The sequence below is a fragment of the Quercus robur genome, chromosome 7, assembly GCF_932294415.1.
Source record: "Quercus robur chromosome 7, dhQueRobu3.1, whole genome shotgun sequence".
Classification (NCBI taxonomy): Eukaryota; Viridiplantae; Streptophyta; class Magnoliopsida; order Fagales; family Fagaceae; genus Quercus; species Quercus robur.
Genome location: NC_065540.1, coordinates 12,526,258 through 12,551,974, shown reverse-complemented (window position 1 = coordinate 12,551,974; position 25,717 = coordinate 12,526,258). Strand labels below are relative to the sequence as shown.

Genomic DNA, 25,717 nt, shown 5'->3' with positions numbered 1-25,717 from the left:
TTGAAAAGACGTACTGAAACGCTATGATAACTATGGAGACAGATTTTGAAACAACGTATATTGTTTATGAAGTATTAAGTCTCAACATTTATCTACTGCTGCACAAAAAAAAAAAAAAAAAGTCTCAACATTTATCATAGCTAGCTGGTTTCTCAATGTAATTGAAAGAGAGACTAAGGATCCGTTTGAATGGAGGAGTAGAAAAGGGGAAGGATGAAAAATTGTGGAAAGATGAAAAAGTGGAAGGATGGAAAATATTTAGTTTTCCCTCTTGTGTGTTTGGTTGGAGGGGTGGAAAAGTAGGAGGATGGAAGACTCTTTTGTTTGGTTGGAGAGAAAAAGGGAATGATGAAAAATGTAATTTATATAAATTAACTATTATATCCTTGTTACATAATAAGTAAGAAATAGATTTATTTGTACTTATTACATAATATTAAATTTATCACTTCATATATATAAATTTATATTATTATTTTTATTATTATAATGTAAAAATTAGATCAGGTCACATTAAAAAATAAAAATAAAAATAAAAATAAAAATAAAAAAATAAAAAATAAAAAAAGAGAGAAGAGAGAACGTTTTAGGTCGCATTGAAGAGAAGAGAGAACGTTTTAGGTCACATTGAAGAAAAAAAAAAATTGGGAGGGCATTATCGTGTAGTTTTCCCCCCATTGCTTTTCCTCCTGATTTGGGAGGAAAAAATTTGTGGGCCTAGGGAGAAAATTTTCTCCCTAGTTTTCCACTCCCCCTGTTTTCTTCTTATTCGCAAATAGAGGAAAACTCAGTTTTCTACTCCATTTTCCTTCTCACATTTTCCATCCCTCCTAAATCCACCCAACCAAACACAGTGTAAATCAATGTACTCTACAGAAATGGCCAGAGCATACAGCTGATGAATTGTTTATTTAATTTTCCTAAAGAATGAAATTGCCATTTCCTGCTGTTGGTTTCTCTCTGAACCTAAAATTTCTAACTTCCTGCTAATATTCATTTCATGTCTTGGCCATCCTTTACTTTCTAGGAGCTATATGACGGAGAAACAGCAGTGAAGATGATCATTTATGTATTTCTCATTGTGGAACGTTGATAACTTTTACAATGACTTCAGTATATATTGCCATCTATCTATGCCACTACAAAGGCACTAGATGAACCTGTGAAATGGCTGATTGACCCAAGAAGTGATTTGGAAGCACCAAAATGGCTTATCCGATACACACCAGAAACTGCAAATGCAGGAATCCTCCATTCTATAGTTGCAAAGCTCTCAGGACTAAGTTTTGCAGGCCTTGACCATATAAACCGTAGGCTGAAATCATCATCATCATAAGCTGGTGCCCATTTGTTTTGGTTCTGGAGAATCTCAACCAGTGCAAATGTACCCTCAGTCATAAGGTCATTTCTTGGGCAAGCAGACCGGAAGGTGACTGTAACCAATTGACCCTTTTTAAAGGTGGAATTTGAAGGAATATCAGTTTTGACATCCCCAAAGTTCACTCCAAAAGGGGTAGCGTCTACAACAACTGGTGGAAGTAAGCTGATTTGATTGTCAAGGAGATCTGGGGGCTGTGGTCCTGGTTCAACAGCTTGGCCACTGATGAGAGCTGCAGCTAATTTTTTGAACTCTTGAATGTAGGCATCAAGTGTGTGTGGACCATACAGCGTGGAGGCTCCCTGACAATCAGAATACCCTGACATTAGTCATTAGGAATCCTATTTGAGAAAAAAAAAAAAAATTTGTGTTTCACTTCAGGATGAACTCTTAAATAGTCTTTTATGAATCTCCTAAAGAATAAGGTTAAAGGATGACACTAGTGGGAAAATGAACTACATAGCTGAACAGACAAAAATATTTGGAGACAAGGTGGACAATGCCAGGTTGTTGTCAACAAGGAAGTAGATAAGTGGGTGATACATACCTCATATCTTTGCACTCTGTACTCCTCAATGGTGGTCACATACTGTGAATATGTATTGGTCAGCCCTGCAATGACTATATGGACATTGCTGTCAAATTTTCCCTTACCTTTAGAAGTAAGCACCGTCTTAACAGCATCACGGAGGCGCCTGCCGGCCATGGTTGTGAATTCTACAAGAAATAAAATCACCTGGAACCTTAGGAATCTATACCCAATATCTTATTGTAAGAATATAGTTTCCATCCCTAAGCAACAGGATCATTTTACCTCCAGGAACGCTGAGAATCACAAGTTGTCCTATCCGCAAAATTTGAACTGGAAGTATCGAGGGCTGCAAAAGTAATTCAATCTATATATCTCAGTATCACCAGTAAACCCATACTTGAAAAAAATTAAAGCACTGGCTAATTGATCTACATACAGAATATCACTAGGAATTTGATCAAAATACTAAAGTAATCATCTGAAATTATCACTGAACTCTAATCCTTGCCCCAAATCTGTTCCATTACTAATGAATGATAACCTAATGCAAACAAAGTAGGCGATAGTATTAAATACTTATTTCCAACTCCAGAAATTAATTCAATTAGATTGTTGCAAGGATTCCCCAAAATGTGCTCTCAAAAGGAAATCTAAAATGGGATATTCATAACAAGTTCAATTATTGAGTGTGATTTGATGTATGAGATTTCCAGACACTGCCATTGACTTTAGTTCAGAGCACCTCATCATGCAGAGCTTGTCCACAAAGTTAATGAACTGTTGTAGGCTTCTTCAATATAGATATTAAGTGGAAAATAAATTAGGTACTTACTGCCCAGTCATATGGTTTCTTCGTTTCCCCAGTATCAAGCAGAATAGGCTTCGGAAGCTGACATTTGACCTGTTCCTGGCTCGGTGTTTTTATCAAGTTCCTCACCGCCCTCCAGAATGCATTCCCCTGTAGAAATACCCAAAAAAGGAATCAATTCCCAGTGTAGGTGCTTCAAAAGGGGCATTGTATAAAGATGGGTCAAACATGTACCAGCAATTCCATACCTTATCATCTCCCTGATTGAAATCAAATGCTCCGGGACCATCAGTGGTCCCTGCAGCAAAAGAAAAGCCCATTGCAGCTGGGCATGTTTTCACCACCTCCTGACCCCCTCCCACTTTAGGAAGTGAGACCTCAAGGCTGGAGAAATTTAGATATGCATGTCGGTAATCAACTTTCCCTTTCAGCTGCTCAGATGCTTTGTCAAACAGTTCAACAGCTTTTTTGAATTGCCTTTCTCCAATTATACGAGTACTTTCAAATTCGTCAGGGTAACTGTAAATGAACATAAACAGTTTAAAATTTCCAACGAGCTCCCTTGTAAGAGTAAGATGGAGGGTGAGGTCATGCATTCAAGACCCAACAGGTGTGTGTCTGCGCGCATGCAAGTGTAATTTACCAATAAAAAATAGTTTAACAACAATTAAGAATATATTTGAATGTTATACTTGAAGAACTTTCAGAACTTTAAAAGTACATACCCTGGTCCCCTACCAAAACATAATTCATTTTTACCACTGCAGGTACTGTGATCAAAATCGCAAGGCAATCCAGTGTCTGTGCAATATGCACCAAGAACATTTGGGCTCACATCACCACAGTTTGATTGACAAAATGCAGATACAAACTGAGGCCTGTCAGCTTGCTTCAAAGCATTCCTGACCCTACTTGCAAGACTCAAAATCCTTGTTGCAGGCTTTCCTTCAGAAGGCTGAAAGGAGGAGGCAAGTCTCAGCAACTCATTTCCTGTTTCAAACAAACTGTATATAATGAAGTTGGAAGCATTTATGTTTCTGTTTCCTAATGAAAGAAAGTTCTTGTATAAGATGTCACGCTGTGAATATGGCCTACCTATGATCTATTGCGTCATTTTAATAATTCAAGCCAATACTTGAATGAGTGAGTATAATCCAAAAACCTTACCAATCTGTGCTAGTTAATGAAGTTGCCAAATTCTAAGAAGTTGGCATATAGGTCCTGTAATCTTATTTTCTGAATGAATGAACCAATTAAAATAGATCTTGTAAGAGTATTTATTAGTCTTTGTTGATAGTCCCTCCAACGGTGTTGGCTTATGTTGGGAGTCAGAGTATAAGATTCAGTGGGTTGTTATCAAGTTTTAAACCGGTGTAATATATGCAAAAATTATTTATGCAAATAAATTATGGATACCTAGTCTGCCACATGGCGACATTACAATGAAGTGGTTCAACTGCTAGCAAATAAATTTATGCCATTTTAAAATTAATTTTCAAGATTAAAATTGAACATATAATAATCATGTTCAGTGGGTTTGGCTAATTAGATTGTGGTTAAGATAATCTTATCTAAATGAAAGTGATTTCCGGCTGGATTTTCTGAGCTCAAAACATAGATGAGCAAAGCACATAATATTTTGATGACCCCCTAACAGCAACTTTGGAAACCAGATTTATAAAATGCACTATGATTTTACTTGATTTCACTTACGGTTTTCGTTAGGGCTAGGAACTATTGTTGATACCCTTTGCGGGACTCCATCATCTTCAGACTTATTGAAATATAGTGTATCAGAACCTTCCGTTAAACCCTTCTGTTCAAACCAGTCCTCCATAAACCGTGCTGCAGCTCCTTTGTTGTCACCACTTATTAATGAGTTTGTATTACTCATTGAAGTTCCATGAGTAGCAAACCAGTTGAAGCTACCTACTGGTCCCCATTTATCATCTACAAACTTTAAGAGGGTCATATCTTTGTCAACATTATACTTATATTTAGCCCGTTCTGCTGCAGAGTTATTGAGATAAGCACTAGGACTACGATTCACCCCAGCATCTAAAAGCTCCCCTGTGAAACCAGGATTAAAGTTGTGAAGTCTCATAATACATTAAAACATATCTCAAATAAGAAAAAACACAAAAACATCAAAGCCCCACTCAACCTCAGACTGAAGCACAGAGAATGAGCAAAATGCATCACTACATACTAAGTAGTAACAGCATATTTCTTGTGGACAGAAAGTGTCTCATATGCCTGGTTACAAATACCATTATTCATAGACAACTGGAAAGTTCAATAATAAAAAAATGTACCAATTATTCAGTCGGACACCATTTCATCACAGTTATAAAGTTAAAGATTTATGGTCTCTTCAATGCCCAGATCTCTCAATAGGATTGGATTATTTGACATACCTCCCAAATATAATTATTGTACTTATTCAGCAAATATGTCAGAGGAACCACTTTGCTTCATCATAATTATGTTCCTCTAACCAAACCTAAATGTAAGAAAGAACATTTTTCTTCCCGTTATTCCATGCAATATGCATCAGCTGCATCCATTTTTACTTTCACAGGTAAGTAGCTTGGTGAAACATGAACCTTTAGGGGTAAGATTTTCACCTAAGTTTATGCAGCAGATATGGTTTTGCAGAGTTGCACAAACAGAGTACAGATATGTTGAGTCACCTTCCTAACCTTTATTAACAAATATTGACCCTGGTCGAAGACTTTCATGAGCTTGTACAATGCTTTTCTCAATGCCATCAACAATAACATCAAATGACTGGCGTACAAATCCAAGAGATGTTATGATATATACAACATATTGGAGATAGCCTCCAGGACCAGCATGAGTGTGGATACCACTAATGGCAACATTCTGCTCTGTATAGAGGTCCCCATACCTGAACAAAGGAAGAAATTTGATGATCTCAGACAATCCATTGGTATCAATCCAATTACAGCACAAAAAATAAAAATTGAAAAGGATATATTTGTAAGGAGGATTCAGGTTCCCATGTCCTAAGATAAAAAAACATCATTAGCAGATGTAGATATTTAGGCAACAGCTTCCTTGGGTCGAAAAAATGGATTGGAGTGTCAGAAAACTAAAGAGAAGAATAATGTATGCATGAGAACATGAGTGGATTTCTTTGAAACTATTTGCTATATTTAGCAAGAGAGAAATGAAAAAATATTCAGAAAGAAAGCAGAGCATGTCCGAGAGGTTCAGAAAATCAGTGATGATTTTAAATCTCTCTCTCAAGGATTGAAGAGGTAGCTGTTAATCAAGGGAAGCAATATTTCATTTGAATGGTTGAACTTTAATGTTGTGTTTACACAAGATAATGAAAGAAGACAAATAGTAAGAAAGTTGCAATACATATTGCAGGTGGGAGCTAGCACCACGCGCCCTTGGCACGATGGTTACTCCACAAGTGCAAGTTCTTGCGAGGTGCAATGGCAAGGGCTAGAGTTCAATTCTCCAAGAGAGAGCTTCACACACATACATTTAGATTAAGTTAGAATAGGATTTCTACGTCAAATTAAAAAAAAAAAAAGATTGCAGATGGGAGCTTGTCAGAAAGAATAATTTCTTTCTTTCTTTAGATTAAATTCTAAATTGAATTTTCTGGTACATACCCTCTTTTATATAGATACCCTACATGTACAATTGAAAATTGAAAGGGTAGGTCTTGCTGTAATAGATTTGATCTTACTCGCTGCGTATAATCTTATTTTGGGAGATGGTGAGATATATAATTCCTGGTGACCTTCTTTCAGTAGGATTTGAATTGAAAATTTACTTTTTTTTTTAAAGTCCAAAATGCTAGGAGACATATATTAGTATGTAAGTATTGATTATATTCACAAAACCTCATGTTATGTTTCTATTCAATTACCATATAGGTACTACTGCAATGAAAAAAAGAAAAAAGAACACAAACACACATTAAAGCATAATGAGAGTTCAGAGTTGTCTACCTTGCTTTTAATCTCTCAAGTACTTTGATTGTAACAATTTGTGAGGCCATGCAGGCATCAAGATTTACAAATACTAGACGGTTCCCCTGAGGTTCTGCAACAATAAATGTACGCGCTCTCAATCTGAAGTGAACTCCAGACGCAATCTGCCCCAAACTTGCATAACCCATCATATTGACATCCGCAGCAGGCCCTGTTATGTCATAGCTTCCAAGACCAATCAAGTAATTCGAAGCCGATGAAGCCCCACTAATATTATGTACTAAGAAAAACAATAAACCCAGGAACCAAATTGTTGCAGATGACCACTGTATATGGCCATAGAGAAGAAAAGTAAGCATCCCCATAGCTCTCTTCTGAAAGAAATAATTACCCTTCACTCAATTCTTTCCATCCTTCACCAAAAGAAAAGATAAACCATGAGAGGTATATCATTTGATTCATACATAGGTACTAACTTCTAAGTTGTAACATTTAAAGAATTGTAGCCAACATACATCTTAATAGTCTTTTCTTTTCTTTTTTTTTTGTTGATATATAGCTTAATAGTCCAAAAAATGGCATCCCAAAAGGCATAAAAGTCCAGGCTTTCTAAATCGTAGATTGAAAATTTCACCCTTTCTATCCTTCACCAATACAAAAGATAAACCATGAGAGGTGTATCGTTTAATTCATACAAACGTACCTAACATGTAACATCAAAGAATTGTGGCCGACATACAGCTAAATAGTGAAAAAAAAAGGCATCCCAAAAGAGCAAAGAAGTCTAGACGTTTCTTAAACATATGTTAAACTTGCATAGAATAAAAAGTGGATACACTCATACACATAACACATTATAATCATTCAATCCCAGTCCATTCTCAGGCTCACAACCATTTATTTTACTATTGTTTCATAACCATAAATAAGAACAAAACGTGAAATCAAAGGAAAACAATACATAAACTGTCCAAAACAAACAACTGAACACTATCTTATCCAAAACTACTCTTACATGAGACAACATAGGCCAATTTTGACACAGTAAATTATCAAGTCATGACCCAACTCATCCAAACAAATTCAAAAGTTTCCACAAACAGGTCCTGAAGTCCCCATGCAATAACTAAATGTAACAGAAAAGAAAAACCAGAAAACAAAGGCTAACATAGGTATCATATAAAACAATCTGTTACCTTCACTGTGATAAGAAAAAAAAAATGAACTGAACTCAGTGACACCAATGGCGAGAAGATCTTCAACATATGTAATATAGAGGTTAAGTGAGAAAAAGGGTAAAGAAATCTTGAGTCTTGACAGATCACAGACCCCAATTTTGTTCACTCCAAATGTGGGGTCACTGAAAAGACAACTATATAGGCTTAGTTACGATGCTATACATACATACATACATTATACATACAACCATAGTATGAGTCTTTGCCTCGTAGTCTTAGCGCTACAACCAAGGAGAGCACTTCATTTCAGTAGAAAAGTACTTGCACTTTTTTTTTTGGGGGGGCACTCTTCTTCTCCAAAACTCACAACTTTAGTTTATCCTTACTCCAGATAAATAGGCGTTGATTTGAAATCAGGCTTTACCCAACAAAAGAATAGGTCAATATTGCCACTGAATTACAAAATTAATTTCTGAAATGAAACACAAATTTTTTTTTTGGGAAAAAAAAAAAGCAGTAAACAATAAACATCATTTTACTGTTGATGAATGAAAGCACTAGCATCATGCTCAAGGCGGGCCGGGGAGTTTAGTTTAAATGATGGGAAAATGGCAGGGGGTGTTTACTATACATACGCTAACACACACAAATGTATACGCACACACAAATGTACATGCACAAGATTTAAGTGTGTGCATTGACATGTGTGTAAGAGTTATTTCTTTAAAAGATACCTTATATCCTTATAAGTAGAGGGTAATAGTACTACAAGGCCAGCCTATTCCTTAGACGAGTTAGACAATGCCTAAGACCCCCAAATATTAGGCAATAGATTAAAAAAAATACTATAAGATTTTGTTAACAAATGACACAAATCCGGTGCATTTAATGCTTTACTATATACAATGTTTTAAACATTTTTCAAAAAATAAAGTTAAACCGTTGGCAATGAATTTAAGCATACAAGTCAATGAATTATTAATAGCACCCAAAAATATAATCTGATGCTAGGAATACTAAAATCAAAAGACCTAAAAAAAACTCAATCTCAAACTTTGTTTTTTGTACTCATTGCTGAAAATTTTGGCACTCTTCGTTTTAAAGCATTAAAATTTAAAAGTGATTTCTTGAAGCTTCTTTGTAGCTGTGCTTTGAACTTTCTTCTACTAGGCATTCCCTTCAGGTTTGACTTTAAAATCTCTGTTCAAATTTGTGTAAAAATTCTCTCACTTGGTTTGGCTTATTGTACCTGTAGACTAGCTCGTATTTGTCTTTATTTCTTTGGTGGTTGAGTCTAGTGTCTAGAAGGCACATAGGTCAAAAGGCATTGTTTTAATGTTTTATCCATACTTTTTTCCGTACAAACTATGCTTCACACTATACAACAGCTTTAGACAGATCACATTCACACGTTCTGCATTAATTACTGCATTCACTGTTTTTAATGTAGCTCTCCTGCCATTCACAAGTTAGTTGAGTAGAATAGGTTTTATTTATTTATTATTTTTAAGAAAAAAAAAAAAAGTAGTAATATAGTGGTCCACATCCACACCTCTTTCTTTCGGTTTTTTTTTTTTTTTTTTTAATTAATAAATTTCAACTTCTTAATGTGCTCCACATATATTAGTTGTTAACAAAAATTAAGTTTTGTACAAAAGAAAAGGTCAAATAAATAAATATATATATAACTAATTATTATTAAATAAAATTGTGGGGCCCAATAATTTTTGGGTCAGGCCCATTTATTCGTTGGGGCCCAAAGGTCTGAGCCGAGGAAGGTTATAACTCAGGCTCGGTAATACCAGTACAAAATAGCCTTGGGACACAGCCGAGGACGATTCGGTCCTCGGCATGTCCGAGGTCTCACCAGGAGGAATGGCAAAAACGATATAGGAGCAGCTTGGAAAAAATCTAAAATATCTAGGTCAATAGAAAAGGATATGCTGGAAAGTATAACGACCAGGGAAAGCTGCCCTTACTGCCATTCAATACTCTGCACCTGACAGAGCCATACTCCTCAGTTTTTACAACCACCCCCAACCACTCTGGGTATGGGCTGATGGGACAAATATCAGTCTGGGAAAAGTCGATCCTACACGTGGACGAAGGATAAGGAAGACATGCGAGTATAAAAGGAAAAGGAAGCGATCCGGAGAAGGGGGCTGGGAAAAATGGCCAAAAACCAGAGTCTCCCAGCCCGCCTCCAGGAGAAAAACTCCTAGGGCGAAAACGACTTAGCCATGTATGAACACCACGAAAAACCCACCGTTTAGTGACCAGGGCCTAGCCTTTCAAACCCACGCTCTATAAGTGATATTGTTTGGGCCTTTTTACGTGCGAACCCAACAATGTTATGGGTCGTTACAAATCGCGTCCTTACAATTGGCGCCGTCTGTGGGAAAGGCTTGTGTGTTGGTATAGGCGATAGGTCGAAACAGTTCCCTTGTCATTTCAAACAACCGGTTGTAGTGTTCTAGCGTAAAGTTCCACTAGGGGCTATGTTTCTTTACTAGGGGATGCGCTTCGTGACGTCAGCCGCACGGATGGTTCTAGGGGCTTGGCCAAGGAGCTAATTCCCCTAAAACCAAGGTCCCATGCCATAGATGAGGGGTTATTTCCCCCAACTATATTAAAAATCAAGTTTTTGACAGAACCAAGGTATTGCATGGTCCTCGGACTCAAACCTATGGGGAAACCAACTACTTAGATGAAAAAACTGAGTTTTGGACAGAACCAAGGTATTGCATGGTCCTCGGACTCAAACCTATGGGGAAACCAACTACTTAGATGAAAAAACTGAGTTTCGGACAGAACCAAGGTATTGCATGGTCCTCGGACTCAAACCTATGGGGAAACCAACTACTTAGATGAAAAAACTCAAGGTATTGCATGGCCCTCGGACTCAAACCTATGGGGAAACCAACTACTTAGAAGAGAAAACTGAGTTTTGGACAGAACCAAGGTATTGCATAGTCCTCGAACTCAAACCTATGAGGAAACCAACTACTTAGATGAAAAAACTGAGTTTTGGACAGAACCAAGGTATTGCATGGTCCTCGGACTCAAACCTGTGGGGAAACCAACTACTTACATGAAAAAACTGAGTTTTGGACAGAACCAAGGTATTGCATGGTCCTCGGACTCAAACCTATGGGGAAACCAACTACTTAGAAGAGAAAACTGAGTTTTGGACAGAACCAAGGTATTGCATGGTTCTCGGACTCAAACCTATGGGGAAACCAACTACTTAGAAGAGAAAACTGAGTTTTTGACAGAATCAAGGTATTGCATGGTCCTCGGACTCAAACCTATGGGGAAACCAACTACTTAGGTGAAAAAACTGAGTTTTGGACAGAACCAAGGTATTGCATGGTCCTCGGACTCAAACCTATGGGGAAACCAACTACTTAGAGAAGTCAGCTACTTAAGAAAAGTTCTAAGTCACACAGCTCTCGGACCAAATACCAGAAAAGGTTAAGGCAATGAGAGTTATTGGGAAGAGGGCGAAACGCCTTATTACTCAACAACCTACTGGGGCTGTACATTTTTGGGTTATTTATCCTCGGATGATAACTTCCTACGTGGCATCAAGCATTCAGCCATCGCCTCGTCCAAATTGGGGGTATACAATCCTTTTTTTCAGGTCGGTCTTGTTATACATGATACCTCTAATAAATTCATAATAACATCTTTTTCTTAGTAAGGGGTTTCAGCTTTAAGTATTGTTTTCTCAGACTGGCGTTATTATGCCAGACAACTCTAATAAGCTTATCATAACATCTTTTTCTTTTCTTCTGAGTAAGGATTTATATCATTTGTTCAAATCGGCATTATTATGTCGGATAGTTTCAATAAGCACGGGGCAAGATCTTTTTATTAATGGGGATTTTGGCCCTAAGCATCGTTCAGAGTATAGAAATAAAAGAGAAGTCACAAAGTAGTACGTCTGCTTACGACATAACCATTTCAAAAAGAATAGATAGAATATACGAAATAAAGTAATGGTGACTTTTATTAACATAAAGAGGTATTACAGCGTACAATGAAGGGCTTAAACAAGCCTATATAGAAAACGAGTTACAAAAGCAATTAAAAAAAAAAACGAACAGCCAGAAATCTTTTCAAGCTCTGCTCCCAAGTCTTTCCAAACTCTGTCCCATCGACGCTCATATTGAGAGGAGGACCTTCCTCGGTGGGAGAGGAGAAGAAGAGGAAGAAGGAAAAGCACCAGGATGGATCTGGTGGTGAAAAGAAGAAGAAAGAGAGGCAAAAGGAGGCACCAGTGAAGGAAGAGAGGAATAAGCAGGGATACTTTGTTCTTGAGTCAGTCCTGACTCCTAACACGCTGGTGCCATGTTAGATATGCTCATAAGAGAGCGGCTGGTACTGATAATGGGTGACCCCAGCTTAATCGCGCCAAAAGTTTGACGTGACGAACCCCTACTTTGGATTTTGGCTGAAAGGAGGAGGAGAGGTATCTTGAGTCTCTACCATCCCTGCCCTGACCGAGCCATTTTTAGTTTCACAAGAACATGGTATTCCTGGGAAGGGTATGGCTCCTTCATTACCTACTCCTATCTTGAACGTATTACAATTTAAAATGTCACTAGCGGATAAAGTAAAACTCTAGAGGAGGCAAAGGGTTTCAGATTTCAGAAGGATTAAAAGGGTCTCTGTACAAGAGAAATAATCTCTTGCATTTTCTTCTTATATGAAGGGCAAAACGGAAGGTATTTAATCTATTCAGATTTCCAAGAAGATCTGTAAACGAGAAATATACCCGTTCCACTTCCCCACACCGTCAATAACCGTCGAATTTAAATGGTCTCGTAAAGGGAAATCATTAAAGGCACGTTTTGAATAACCAAACGGCAGGAACGCATTGTGAATAAATTCAGAGGGATGTCTCGTGGCTCGGTACGTTTCCTGGGTAGATGGAGAAATGCCAACATTAATGAAAGACTGAGTTAAACGAGTCATAATAAAGACTTGGTATTACCAAAACCCCCCTCTCCAACCAAAAGGTCGGACAGCAGGGTTTTGAGGGGCTATTGTGGGGCCCAATAATTTGTGGGCCAGGCCCATTTATTCGTTGGGGCCCAAAGGCCTGAGCCGAGGAAGGTTATAGCCCAGGCTCGGTAATACCAGTACAAAATAGCCTTGGGACATAGCCGAGGACGATTCGGTCCTCGGCATGTCCAAGGTCTCACCAGGAGGAAGGGCAAAAACGGTATAGGAGCGGTTTGGAAAAAATCTAAAATATCTAGGTCAATAGAAAAGGATATGCTGGAAAGTATAACGACCAGGGAAAGCTGCCCTTACTGCCATTCAATACTCTGCACCTGACAGAGCCATACTCCTCAGCTTTTACAACCACCCCTAACCACTCTGGGTATGGGCTGATGGGATAAGTATTAGTCTGGGAAAAGTCGATCCTATACGTGGACGAAGGATAAGGAACACATGCGAGTATAAAAGGAAAAGGAAGCGATCCAGAGAAGGGGGCTGGGAAAAATGGCCAAAAACCAGAGCCTCCCAGCCCGCCTCCAGGAGAAAAACTCCTAGGGCGAAAACGACTTATCCATGTATGAACACCACAAAAAACCCACCGTTTAGTGACCAGGGCCTAGCCTTTCAAATCCACGCTCTATAAGTGATATTGTTTGGGCCTTTTTACGTGCGAACCCAACAATGTTATGGGTCGTTACAAATCGCGTCCTTACAAAAACTATAATCAAAATGTTAGGTTTTATTTTAAATGCATATATGGCTTATAGAATTTTACTAATAATTCTTGTTGTTGCTGCTTACGCGCAAAAAAGTTTTTCAAAAATAAAATTGATAAAATCATATATAGGAGTATAAGATTGACTATATCACGAGAAATATTAAGTGGATTAATCATATTATTAATTGAAAAATAGATGTTAGTAAAACTTAAAAAAATAAAATAATTAGTAAATTTGCATATTAAAAAGCTAGAAGAATATATTTTAAGTAACAAAATTATATAACTGAAATTTAATTATATAAAATACTTTAACTTAGTTATTGTCTTAGACTCCAAAATACATTGGGTTGGTCCTAAGTGCAATCAAGAGTCTTGTAACTCAATAATATTACTAGATTTGATTATTACGTAGAATTTAATTTTAAATCTCCTACTCCTATTTGTTGAGAGGGGGAAATAAAGAAGAAGATAAAAGTGTAGTTGTGAATTTAGTTTGAACTTTGAAGTATTGTTAAAGCAAAACTCAAAGGAAATGATCAAATGATGTTTTCCTTTTACTCATCATTCATTGTTTGATGGAATAGAATTTGGAATAACATGATACAATGTGTATCATTAAGGATTCCATCATTTTGTCATTTTGTAGTAAATGGATTCTCTCCCTTAAAAACTATAATCCATAAAGGATTTTCATCATTTTGTAGATCAAAAGTATTGTTTATTCTCCTTGGTTCATATCTCCCATCTCCTATTGTTGTATCTATCATATATTAAAAAAAAAAAAAAACTTTCAAAGTTACACATTAACAAGGTTGTATCTATCATATAATAGTATTATTCCCATGGGAATAATACTATTATCTTATCTTTAAGCTCATTATTGCAAGGGGCGGAGCTCCACTACAAAAACCTTTCTTGTAAGCCACTTTGACTCTGACTCTCTAGAATTCACACATGGCTGAGTTATAAACGTGTGCGTTCAATGCGAATTGTGTAGTCGGTAGAATAAAATGGTAGGTTTGGTAGCGATCTTTGTGGGTGTGACACTAAAGTCTAAAGCAAGAGCAACCGACAGCCTCATCTTCACAAATGTAGCATTTTGATCATAATTTTTCATTGCCTTAATGATAAGCAATGATTCTGACGGCATAAGAAACATAATTGAGATAACAACCATGAATGGCATGTTTCTCAAAAAAAAAAAAAAAAAACCATGAATGGCACACTTTGTGTCATTTGGTCGAGATCTGGCTTTTCTAGTTCTTTGATTGGTTGATTCCACACTTGTCCTTAACTCCTTGTATTGGTTAGGTCAGGTTTTTGTTTGTTGGGGCTACAGTGAGTTAAAGCACCTCCCATTCCCAAAGTAGCACCGAGCTATAAAAGAGGCTCTGAGTCTTGACAGGTCATGATTTACGTAGACAACACGTCAGTCTACAGAAAAAATGTGACTTCTGGTAGGGTATATATTTATATATATTACACCTATTTTTGTTTGAATGTCACTTATTTATTTTCAAGCGTCACCAAATATTATTGAGATTCTCTAAGTATTTTTTTTCTTATTATCATACTAGTCCACAACTATTCTTCTTTCCACCACAAAATTGAGCTATAAATATAAAATGTTATAAGACCCAATATTTTTGCAAAGCCAATAATTTAGACCCACCCCCAAATTATTTATTTATTTGAGCAAGTCAAAATCTCATTCTTTTTTAAAAGTTCAAGAATATTCATACTTAGCAATATTTGAAAAGCCCACGATTCAAATACATAGCAAAACAATTTTATCAATGGAATCCAAATCCATGATCAAAGCTCATGATTCAAATATATGATAAAATAATTTTATCAATGAGATTCAAATCCATAATCAAAGCCCATGATTCAATCTCATGGCAAATCATTTAAAAGCTCAATTCTCGCTAGCAATATCAAAAAGCTCAATTCTCATTGGTAATATCAAAAACTCAATTCTCATTGACAACATTAAAAGCTTAGTTCTCACTGGCCATATCAAAAAATCCAGTTCCCACTGGCAATCTTAAAAGCCCAATTTTTATTGGCAATATCAAAAACTCAATTTTCATTGACAATATCAAAAGCCTAATTTTCACTGGCAATATTTAAGGCTCAATTTACGTTGGCACTATTTTAAAAAGCCCAAGGTTATTAATACTTGGTAAGATATTATATCGTAATTATTTCATTTAAAGTCTAGTGATAAACAATGTTTTAAATTCTTAAACCTACTATTATAATATTACAAGCCCATGAAATTTATGGCAATTATTTATTTTCAAAACCCATGGCAATCACCTTATAAAAGCCCATGAAAATTACAATTATTTATCTCAAACCCATGACACCTATTTATTTCATATCATATTATTAGCTCACGAGATTTATATAAGAGCACATGTTCACTATCTATCTTACATCACAATACTTATTTTTGAAACTCTTGGTAATTATTCAATTTTATCATTTAAACTATAACGTGATTATTAACCATAAACATTACTTATGCTATGAAATTTATCATTTCAAAATATCAAATGCAAAGCATTTTGAAATAATTGAGGCTCATGCTATTATCTTGAATATTACAAAATCATTATCCAAAAACCCATTACAAATATGAAAACCCAAACTATATTGAATATCAACTAACAATAAGAGTCCATGAGGGATGAAAAGCCATGGCAATATGTGTCATTGATGTCCATTTTGTAGGTCCAAATATGGTATAAAAGGAGAACAAGCCCAAGTGAAAGGGATGAAGCATAGCCCAGCCTAAAGGGTCCAGCCCATGTGAGCAAGCCCGGTCCAAAAGTTCCAGCAAGGGTAGAGGACTAAAATAGACAAACTAGCTTCCCTTTTGTTCATCCTTAACCAAGGTCCAACTAGAGGCCTCTACAAGAGAACCAAATCTTTAAAAATGAACTAGGGGTTGTCCCATCAACTTTCTGCCACCCTTTCCTTGACGTGAACAGTGCCCAAAGGTTGTACTAGCAGCTAAAGTCTAAAGGGTAATGGGACTTCATCATTTTCCTCAAGACTATATCTCCAACGGAAAGAGAGTCATAACCAAGTTATCCAAATATCAACAAACCAATGCTATAAGTGTAAAAAAACGTTCAATAACTAATTCATGTGCCAAGCCCATGAATCCTAAATGGGAAAATTTGAGAACATGTGGTTTGGAGGACAAAAAATGATTTCCAACAGAATCCTCTAAGGTGAGCTTAAACTTTGATACCCGGCTTGGGGTGTTAAATTCTATTTCCTAGGGTCCAAATCTTAATTGCAACAATAACATCCTTCTTTAATGCTTGTCTTAACCTCATTGGCTGAATATAAACTCAGAGATCCAAACATTTAATGTAAGATTATGTTGATTTTACCCATGTGTGACATTGCCCAAAGAAGCAAGACAGCCCAAAAGAGAATCCATCATTTATAGCCAAATCCTAGGAAAATCAAGTCTAAGTCTGCTATTCTACCTCCTGATTAGTCCTACGTTTTTTGACTTTTGCTAATTAATACCTCCGTAAACTCTACTATAAAAGGATAAGCACATTAGCCCACAAAACACACACCAACCCCCCTGAAATTTCTACTATTCTTGTCACTTTGCCACATTTTAGCTTGTAGTTTAACTCTCCCCAGCTCATAAACCACCCCTCTTAGCCCACACTCACTTAGCCTTAGACATTTCCTTTCCCTTTTTTGCATATCCTAAGTCCATAAATGCTTCCTAATCAGTCATAAACAACCATTTTTCCCATTAAAGACTTAGTTTTAACATTAACTCTATCATACCATCACAAGCTTACATACCCACTCACTCAAAAACAACATATACTACCCCATTCATGCCCCACATATATGTTCCCCAAGAATCTTTGTTTAATATCTACTGCACTGAGCTGGAATCTCTCTCCTTTCACACCATGCCAAATAAGCCTTTCCTTTTCACCATGGAGCCATTAGTTTTTACTTTTTGTTTTACTATTGAATGATATAATGTATTTGTAACAATGAAATTCTTCCCTCATTGATGTAATGATGGGCTAAAAGTACCATAAACCCTCTTGACCAAGACACACAAGGACTTCCAAAAGTGAACACTTTCTTAAATTTGTTTAATAATTGACTACTAGACTTTAAGTTTAATTTCACCCTATCGCTGAAGAATCTATTTTTCTTGTATTGTTGTAACAGGACCACTAATCTACCAATTAACTATTGTGAAGCGTTTTATTGGGCTTTGTTGTTGTTTTGTTGAGGTACAACCTTTATTTCTTGCTTGAATAGGCTTATCACTATACCGAAAGCCTTTGGACACCATCTCAAGAGCCCATTGTTGAGTTTCGGCTTGACTTTCCCATACTTCACTCAAGAATATCAATTTCGCCTCAACAAATTCTTTGCATGACATGGTTCTTGATCACCGTTAAATAACAAAAGATCACATAAAATGCTACAACTTGTGCCACAATTGTCCACGTAGCAGACTCTGAATGGTGGAGAAAAAGTGATAGGTCTATATGAAAGTGACAGGTAGTTAGTCTCAATTATAGTCCAATACATAGAATAGTTGTGACAAAAATTGTAGCATTTTATGTAATACTAAAACTGCTTGTGAAATAAACAAGGATCAGAGAGTGGAGCATGATCATAGTGACGCTAACAATTCAGCTCACACTTCCAGAGTAGGGAAAGACCTTTGAATAAGAGCAACCTAATGGACCTTCAATTTTCGAGTATACAATGAAACTCCTAAAAATGGGGCATGCATATAGAATCAAGCTTAACTATGCCCATCTAAGTAGAAAATCTCTCTCAACTAGGGACCTTTTGCATCACGTTATTCAAAATTAAGCTCGGGAAATTGGATTGAGTATTTATAAAACAAAACTAATGGTATGTTGATATGTTCCCAATGCTAGACTTCAAATTGTGCCCAGAAAAGAAACACTCAGTGTGAAGATATTCAGCCATGTTGTTACAATATACCTGATTTGCTTTTCTTAAATATACTTGAACGTTATCAAAGGGAACCTATCCTCTGTGCCTTCCACATTCATGTCATATGGCTTCCTCTATTTAAATGATTAAATCCAGTACAAGAAGATTAGTTAATGTCATGAAATTCTAATATCAGATTGCAAGATCTCTTATCAAAAAAATTATTAAAAATTTCTACCATCAAATGTATTCCATAAATTTAAAACGCTAAAGCCACAAACTATTTTACAATCTAATGATTATTGGTAAGTAAAAAAATAATGTTAGTGGTAAACTCAGAAAATGACCAATAAGAATTTGTCACATCAACGCTAGTAAAAATGTTGTAAAATAGTTTGTGATTTTAACAGGCTAGCCAATTAAGCTTTTAGAATCTACTATTAGAGGAATTCCCATCCGTAATACATGATGACGGGGTAAGGTTCTTCAAGCCTCATTAATTACAGTACTCTAAGAGCCAATACTGTAGCCAAAAGTTGTCATCAGAGAGACAATGTTTCTAGAATTAAGAAGGGTTATCAAAAATCACTGGTTTTTCTTGAACTATTAGGTATCTATTAGTCACAGACAAAGGCACACTGTTAGAGCTTGTTTGGATGGGATGAGTTTTGAGTGATATCACTCAATTTTCTATTTTCATCATCTAAATCGTGTGGGTCTCATGAATGAGCATTTGTTTAGATAAATTTTGAATCATTGTTTCCATCACTCAATTTCGAGTGATGAATTATGGAAACTGAAAACATATTTTAAATATTTTCGGTTTTCAAAACTCAATTTTCAATAGCATTTTTGTAATTAAACTCACATACCCCACCACAATGTTTCACAAATGGATTTTATTTTATTTTATTATTATTATTTTTTGGGTGAAACCCAGCCACAATGTCTGACAAATTCTCCTTTTTTTTTTTTTTTTTTTGTTGAAACCCAGCCGCAACTTTTAAAGTTGAAAACTAGGTCTGAGTTAAGGTGCCAAACAGGAGTTTGGAAAAATTGAGGTATTTTGAGTAATAAAAATTGAATGATGACAAATTACAAACCAAACAGGCCCTTAGGCATTCACCTATTATTTACACATAGGACAACCAAGACAAACATAAAGTCACATTTGGCCTATAAGTTCTGGCTTTTTTTTTAATTATTCAGACTAACTTCTGGGGCACATGGTAAAGGGGATGAATACCAATGTATAAAAATATTCAATTGCCTAATTTGTCCATAAACTAAAGATTTCCAGAGCATTTTAGTCCATTCATTTTTTTTTTTTAATGATAATTTTAGTAGTCCCAAGCATTTGATCACTCTATATGTACACACTGTAAGTAGTCCCAAGATTTAACTATTTAGTCCATCAAGGCTACCTTCTGCGAATCCATACACTGTATTTAGCTATAAAAGCATATAACCTAAGATTTTCACCTTCCAGCATTTCTTTGCCATGCAAACAAATGAGTACTATCAACAACCTAATTATCTGAGTGGTCAATTGATTCTTTTTTTTTCTTTTTTTATTTTATATGTATAAGCGATTGGCTAATTGATGCTGGAGTCATAAAGAGCAGCACCAAGAGGCATATCCCAAATTTGAGAACAAATATGGGACTTTGGTTCATTAGACTGTAGACACATTAGCTGGTGGTAGCCAACGCATAAAACAGGCATACAACATTCCACCTGTGCATGATTGACAATGACTGAATTTCTGGATGTAGCACAAATCAATAACTGGAAAAACATAAATACTCCGCATGAAAGAGTAACAGGTTACAAATTCAAAACTGGCACGTGTTCCACGAATATTCCATATCAATAATAACCAAAGTACGCAAAAAAAAAGAAAAAAAAAAAAGCCAGAACAATCTAATTCGATTCTTGAGTACAAAAATAAATTGAAAATCACTGTTTAACTGCCGACCTCCAAACTAGCCTCTATATAAACCACTGTGCTGCAGGCCAGAGAAGAAAGAGAACAATAAGATATCAGATCAACAGAAACTATAAGGAAAACTTATATACTGATCTTAAAACAAATTCATGATACTAACAAGGTCCCACCTATGTCATGCAGATCAAGCAAGAAACTTATAATTCAATCACAAAATAATAATGGTTATCATTTTCTTTCCAGCCAAGCTATGCCTTTTCAGCTTTCCCAGAAGCTATGATGCTTTTAGAAATCATAATAGAAAGTGCAAATGGTGTCCATTTAAGATTTATTCATAGTCTGCATTTGGGTGATTATATGGATTTTCAGGCAAAATTTCCGCAAAATTCAACATTGAGTCTGTTTTCTGAGGGTGTGGGGAATGGGGATTGGGTGCTTTGTAAATTCTCATCAAGACATAGATGGACCGAAAATAATTTGTCTCAATAACCCAAAATCATGACAAAATCAGAACATTTTAGGAATGGACATAGGAAACCGTTCCTCAGCAGCAATACTTTCTCTTAGTCACCACTAGAAGTCTAGAACTAATGCAACAGAAAGACAACAACAACAAAGCCTTTCTCCCAAATCTTTTGGGATCGGCCATAAATCCTCAACAAATTAGTCAATATTAGCCACTTGTAATCTCTTCCATCATTCTGTTCTATCTAAAGACTTACTCTTTGTTACTTCTTTAATTGGCATGTCCTTTTGACTATTACGTATGTTATTTGTGTTCTTCCTCTACCTTTTTGTTCCCTCAACTATAATCGATTCACTCTTTCTAACTCACCTACGAAAATGACCAAACTATCTAAAGTGACTCTCCCTTGTCTTTTCTTCAAAAGGGCCACCCCTATCTTCAAGGGGATTTACTCATTCTAAATCCTATTTGTTACTGCTACTAATGCAAAAGAAAGACCAAAAAATTAATTATCATTGCTAATTTTATATCCAATTATTTTGATCCACAAGGCATTAAGTTAGACCGCAATGCTCAGTAGCAGACCCCCCCACTGTTCATGCATTTCCACAATACAACAACAATAAGCAAGCCTTAGTCCCAACATTTTGGGGTCAGCTATAGATCCTCAACAGACTAATCATGGCTACTACACATTTATTCTTTTCCGCCATTCTATTCTATCTAAATTCATTCTCATTGTTATCTAGTTAAATGACATTCCAAAGAAACAAAAACTAATGTAGTTACGAATCTCCTACACACTTAAAACCCATGACACAACAAACCAAACGGCAACACAATCAAAAGGAAAAATTAGTAAATACCTCATATATTGCTGGGGTACATGAACACTCTCACTCTAGCTCCCTGTTAAACCAGACAAAACGACATTAATAACCAAACACAAATCAAATCAGCAGAATCAAAGAAAATGAAACAGAATCAGCAATCAACCCTTACCATGGATTTGGGAGGGAGGTTGGACTTGAACTTGGCGCGAACAACACCACTGTTACCATGAGGCCTAGCCACCTTGCCCCAAATGCACCGATAGTGAGACCCGTCCTTCTTCACCTTAGCCTTGTAGATATAAGCCATGCGCTTACCTGCGTACCACCCCACCTCCTCTTTCGTGTTCACACCCTCGATCTGGATCAACGATGTGTTTGGGTACTGGTTCGACTTCGACCTTTAAAAAACAAAGCAAAGCAAACAAGAAAAACCCAAAAACGTGTCAACCCAAATTATACCTTAGCTTAAGCTTTCTGGGTTTTTAAGGACATGGGTTTTTTTAAGCTATTTACCTCTTGTATCCGAGGATGGTCCCTCGCACATAGAGTCTGCGAAACAAAAGCAAAAATAAAGAACACGATAAGAATGAGTTTAAGTTGTTCGACGAAATGCATGAAAGAATTAGAGAAGTAAAGTGAATGAAAAATGAGAGATTTAGAGAGAGATTATTGGGACCTGACGCGCTCTCCTTGACGACCCTTCACCATTTTCGAGTTTGAGCTGTGTATCTCTGCGGTCTGGGAAAGACGGAAACCCTAATTGAAGACTGAGAGGGTAGGCGAAGAGGAACGTGTAATATATATAGTATCGGGGTTTTGTATGGTGTGTATATGCTTATAAAGTTCTTTGTGGAGTCTCTATGGTTGATGACCGTTGATTTGGACATTTGGTGCCAATTGATCATTTATGATTCATACACGTGGAAGGCTAATTTTGGGGTTTTCGAGCGAGGTCCTTGTTTTTTGCTATAAATGTGAATGAGCCTGATAAAGTGTTGGTATTTATTATATTATTACCACGGTATTTTTTTTAGGGTTCTACCAAAAAAAGATACTTTTTAAGGGAAATATTACCCTATGTTATTTCAATTATTTGAACCAGAAAAGCAATATTTTAAAATAGAAGGCTTCTTCTTCCTGGAAAAAAATCAATTAAAAAAATAAAGGAAAAAAAATAGAACTTTTTTTTTTGTAAACACGAAACTCTTGAAGTTTTGCACGTATCATCGCACACGCTTGGTGCAGTGGTCACTCTACAAGTATAAATGCTTTACAAGTATAAATGCTTGTAGGGTGTGGGAGGTAAGAGCTGGGGTTCAAATCTCCAGAAAGAAGTTTCACACACATATACACTTAGATTGGGGTAGAGTAGAAATTCTATCTTATATTAAAAACAAAAAAAAAAAAGTTTTGCACGTGACATTTAATCCCATAGTAGATTTATTTTATGTAAAATGCGATCTCAAGTATAAATATGCCATCACGTGATAAATTCACCATTTATTTTCATGGAAAAACTTAATGAATGCAAGGGTATGTTATAAATATTCATTGATTTTATAAATTTTTTTTATGGGAAAATAAAAATGTAAGGGTATGTTTGGTAACTTTTTTTCCTTTATTTTCAGTCTCTAAAAACAATTTTTCTATTTTGAGACTAAAAAACTTGTTTGGTAACCCAAAATGAATAGAAAACAAAAAATTGTTCTAAAAACTCAATTTTAGTCAAGGAAATTGAAAACAGACAAAAGGTTTTTATTTGTTTCCAATTTTTAGTTTTCAAAAGCCAATACAAGCATGTGTCTGATTTAATAAATCTTTTTCATTTAATGAGTTAGCGCCAAAGTTCGAATCTTAGTAACAACAAATTTCAATATTTGTTTTTTCAATCTCCTTACTTTCGCATAGGATTTTCTCTCTTTATCTTGCACTTTATCTTTTTTTTTTTTTAACTCCGTTGTGTGAAACTCAATAGTACTATAGAGAAGCACCACCTTACAAAAAGGAAGATCTTTGGCTTCTTCTTCTTCACCAGGTTTTGAGAACCATGACTCTCTTTTCTCTTCTCAAATTTTGAACACGGAACTTTTAGGCTATGTTTGATAACTCTATTTTTAAAAACTTGTTTTGAGGAATATAAAGAAGAAAAATTTTCTTGTATTTTTTAAATCAAAAACATGTTTGGTTTATTGAAATTAAAAAGATAGAGTTTTGAAGAAAAAAATTGAAAATACTAAAATATGTTGTTCTTGGAATTTGAACTCTAATTGCAAACTCATTAAATGAGACAAATTCATTAAATTAAATGCGAGTTTTCATTGACTTTTGAAAATTAGAAACTAAAAACAGCATTTTACATATTTTTAGTTTCCTTCACAAATTGAGTTTTGAGAACAGTTTTTGTTTTCTGTCCATTTTGAGTTGCCAAACAAGTTTTTTTATCTCAAAAATAGAAAATTGTTTTTGAAAATAGAATAAAGTACCAAAAAGTAATTATAGATAAAGCTAAAAAGTAATTGTGGAGTTGTAGTGTCCCTTTGTGTTAAAACTTTTTTCCTTCTCCCTTGTGTGTGTGTGTGTTTGTTTCTAAAAAAATAAGAGAGTGTGTTATGTGTAGTATAACTTGCCCCACCCTCCCTTAAAAGTTACCATGGCTTTTGAGTGGAGTTGTGGTGTGTCTTTGTGTTAGAACATCTTTCCCTCTCCCTTGTGTGTGTGTTTGTTTCTCAAAAAAAAAAAAAAAAACTAAATAAGTTGTCCCAAATGGACTCTATCGTGCGTTTGGCATTACTTATTTCTACAGCTTATTATGCATTTAGTTTTTTTTTTTTAAGCATCAAGTGGGTCATTTTCACTATTCATGGGGCTTATTCATTGTGTAAAAGAAGGCAGCTTATTTTGCCCAAAATGAATCATTTAGCAACGGTAATATTTTGAATTTTCCCCTTTCTCTTCAGCCCAACGGTGTGTATCTTGCAAGAGCTCAGCTCTTCAATTCCCACACAGCTCGACTTTCTCCTCATCAATGCCACAACTTCTTCCTCTTCAATACTCTTCAATTTTACATCTACCCACCAACAACCCAAATATTTGCTTCACATCTGTCTACCACTCTTTTCTTCTTTTATTTGGACAAACCCCCACTAGTGATATAAGAGGCTGTGAGAGAATGAGAAAGACAAAGAAATTGATGCCGCCATTGTAAGGTAGATCAGCCAATGTGTCAGTGAGTTGAAAATTATTTTTATTTATTTATTAATGTGTTTTCCCTTTTGTTGGGTGTGGCTGAATTTTTAGGGTTTGATTGATGATTATGATGGGTATAGATTCTTGATTATAGATAATTTGATAATTATGATGGGTATAGATACTTTGATAATTATTGACTTGATTTTCCTTTAGAATTTTTTGTTTTAAATAGATTCTTGCTTATTCTTGACAGGGAAGATCAACAATATTCTTTGATTTGTTAGTTGTTACACCTGCAAATGAAAAATTCAATGAAAATTTGTTCATTCTTTTTTTCATTAATTTATGTCCTGTAGATGCCTTCGGTTTTATACATGGTTTCTTGCTTCTATATATTTTGGCTAATTAATTTGAGAAGCCAAAGGCAGATATTGGCTTTGATGGGTGGTTGTGGGGTGCTAACATGATAGATGCTAGAAGTATGTCAAACTCTATTATTGTTTGGTTAGTTGATTCACTCAAACTTAAGGTGGCTAGAGATGTTGCTCAATCTGTTAATCAAATTCTTTTGCCACAATGCAGGACTCAATTGCATTTAGTTGGGTATGAGTATCATCTCTTTATGAAAGATCATATTATAAGCACATTTGCAACACAACTATGTTCAGTTTTATACATGGTTTCTCGCTCATTAATTTGAGAA

The 25,717-nt window shown here is 35.7% G+C and overlaps 2 protein-coding genes across 2 annotated transcripts; both read right to left on the bottom strand.

Annotated features, from left to right (window-relative positions):
- Positions 1 to 1,052: 1,052 nt before the first annotated feature.
- Positions 1,053 to 8,060, bottom strand: LOC126692290 (neutral ceramidase 2). Its single transcript, XM_050387844.1, has 10 exons — positions 7,889 to 8,060; positions 6,711 to 7,105; positions 5,421 to 5,629; positions 4,432 to 4,788; positions 3,444 to 3,708; positions 2,967 to 3,237; positions 2,743 to 2,868; positions 2,193 to 2,256; positions 1,926 to 2,095; positions 1,053 to 1,680 (listed from the first exon to the last, which is right to left on the bottom strand). The coding sequence occupies exons 2-10, from the start codon at positions 7,055 to 7,057 to the stop codon at positions 1,132 to 1,134; spliced, it is 2,358 nt and encodes a 785-aa protein (XP_050243801.1). The 5' UTR covers positions 7,058 to 7,105; positions 7,889 to 8,060; the 3' UTR covers positions 1,053 to 1,131.
- Positions 8,061 to 20,350: 12,290 nt separating this feature from the next.
- LOC126692292 (60S ribosomal protein L35a-3-like) lies at positions 20,351 to 22,653 on the bottom strand. Its single transcript, XM_050387846.1, has 5 exons — positions 22,502 to 22,653; positions 22,339 to 22,374; positions 21,995 to 22,223; positions 21,859 to 21,901; positions 20,351 to 20,587 (listed from the first exon to the last, which is right to left on the bottom strand). Exons 1-4 carry the CDS (start codon positions 22,531 to 22,533, stop codon positions 21,860 to 21,862), a joined length of 339 nt encoding a protein of 112 aa, XP_050243803.1. The 5' UTR covers positions 22,534 to 22,653; the 3' UTR covers positions 20,351 to 20,587; position 21,859.
- Between the last annotated feature and the right edge of the window lie 3,064 nt (positions 22,654 to 25,717).

What these genes read in the sequence shown, in the direction of transcription:
- LOC126692292 (XM_050387846.1), bottom strand. Translation starts at nt 22,533, where the DNA reads ATGGTGAAGGGTCGTCAAGGAGAGCGCGTCAG. An exon ending in CGTCAAGGAGAGCGCGTCAG is followed by an intron (nt 22,375 to 22,501) that starts GTCCCAATAATC and finishes TTTGTTTCGCAG; the next exon opens with ACTCTATGTGCGAGGGACCA. An exon ending in ACCATCCTCGGATACAAGAG is followed by an intron (nt 22,224 to 22,338) that starts GTAAATAGCTTA and finishes TGTTTTTTAAAG; the next exon opens with GTCGAAGTCGAACCAGTACC.
- LOC126692290 (XM_050387844.1), bottom strand. Translation starts at nt 7,057, where the DNA reads ATGGGGATGCTTACTTTTCTTCTCTATGGCCATATACAGTGGTCATCT. An exon ending in TGTTTTGGTAGGGGACCAGG is followed by an intron (nt 3,238 to 3,443) that starts GTATGTACTTTT and finishes GTTCATTTACAG; the next exon opens with TTACCCTGACGAATTTGAAA. An exon ending in GATTCTCAGCGTTCCTGGAG is followed by an intron (nt 2,096 to 2,192) that starts GTAAAATGATCC and finishes TATTTCTTGTAG; the next exon opens with AATTCACAACCATGGCCGGC.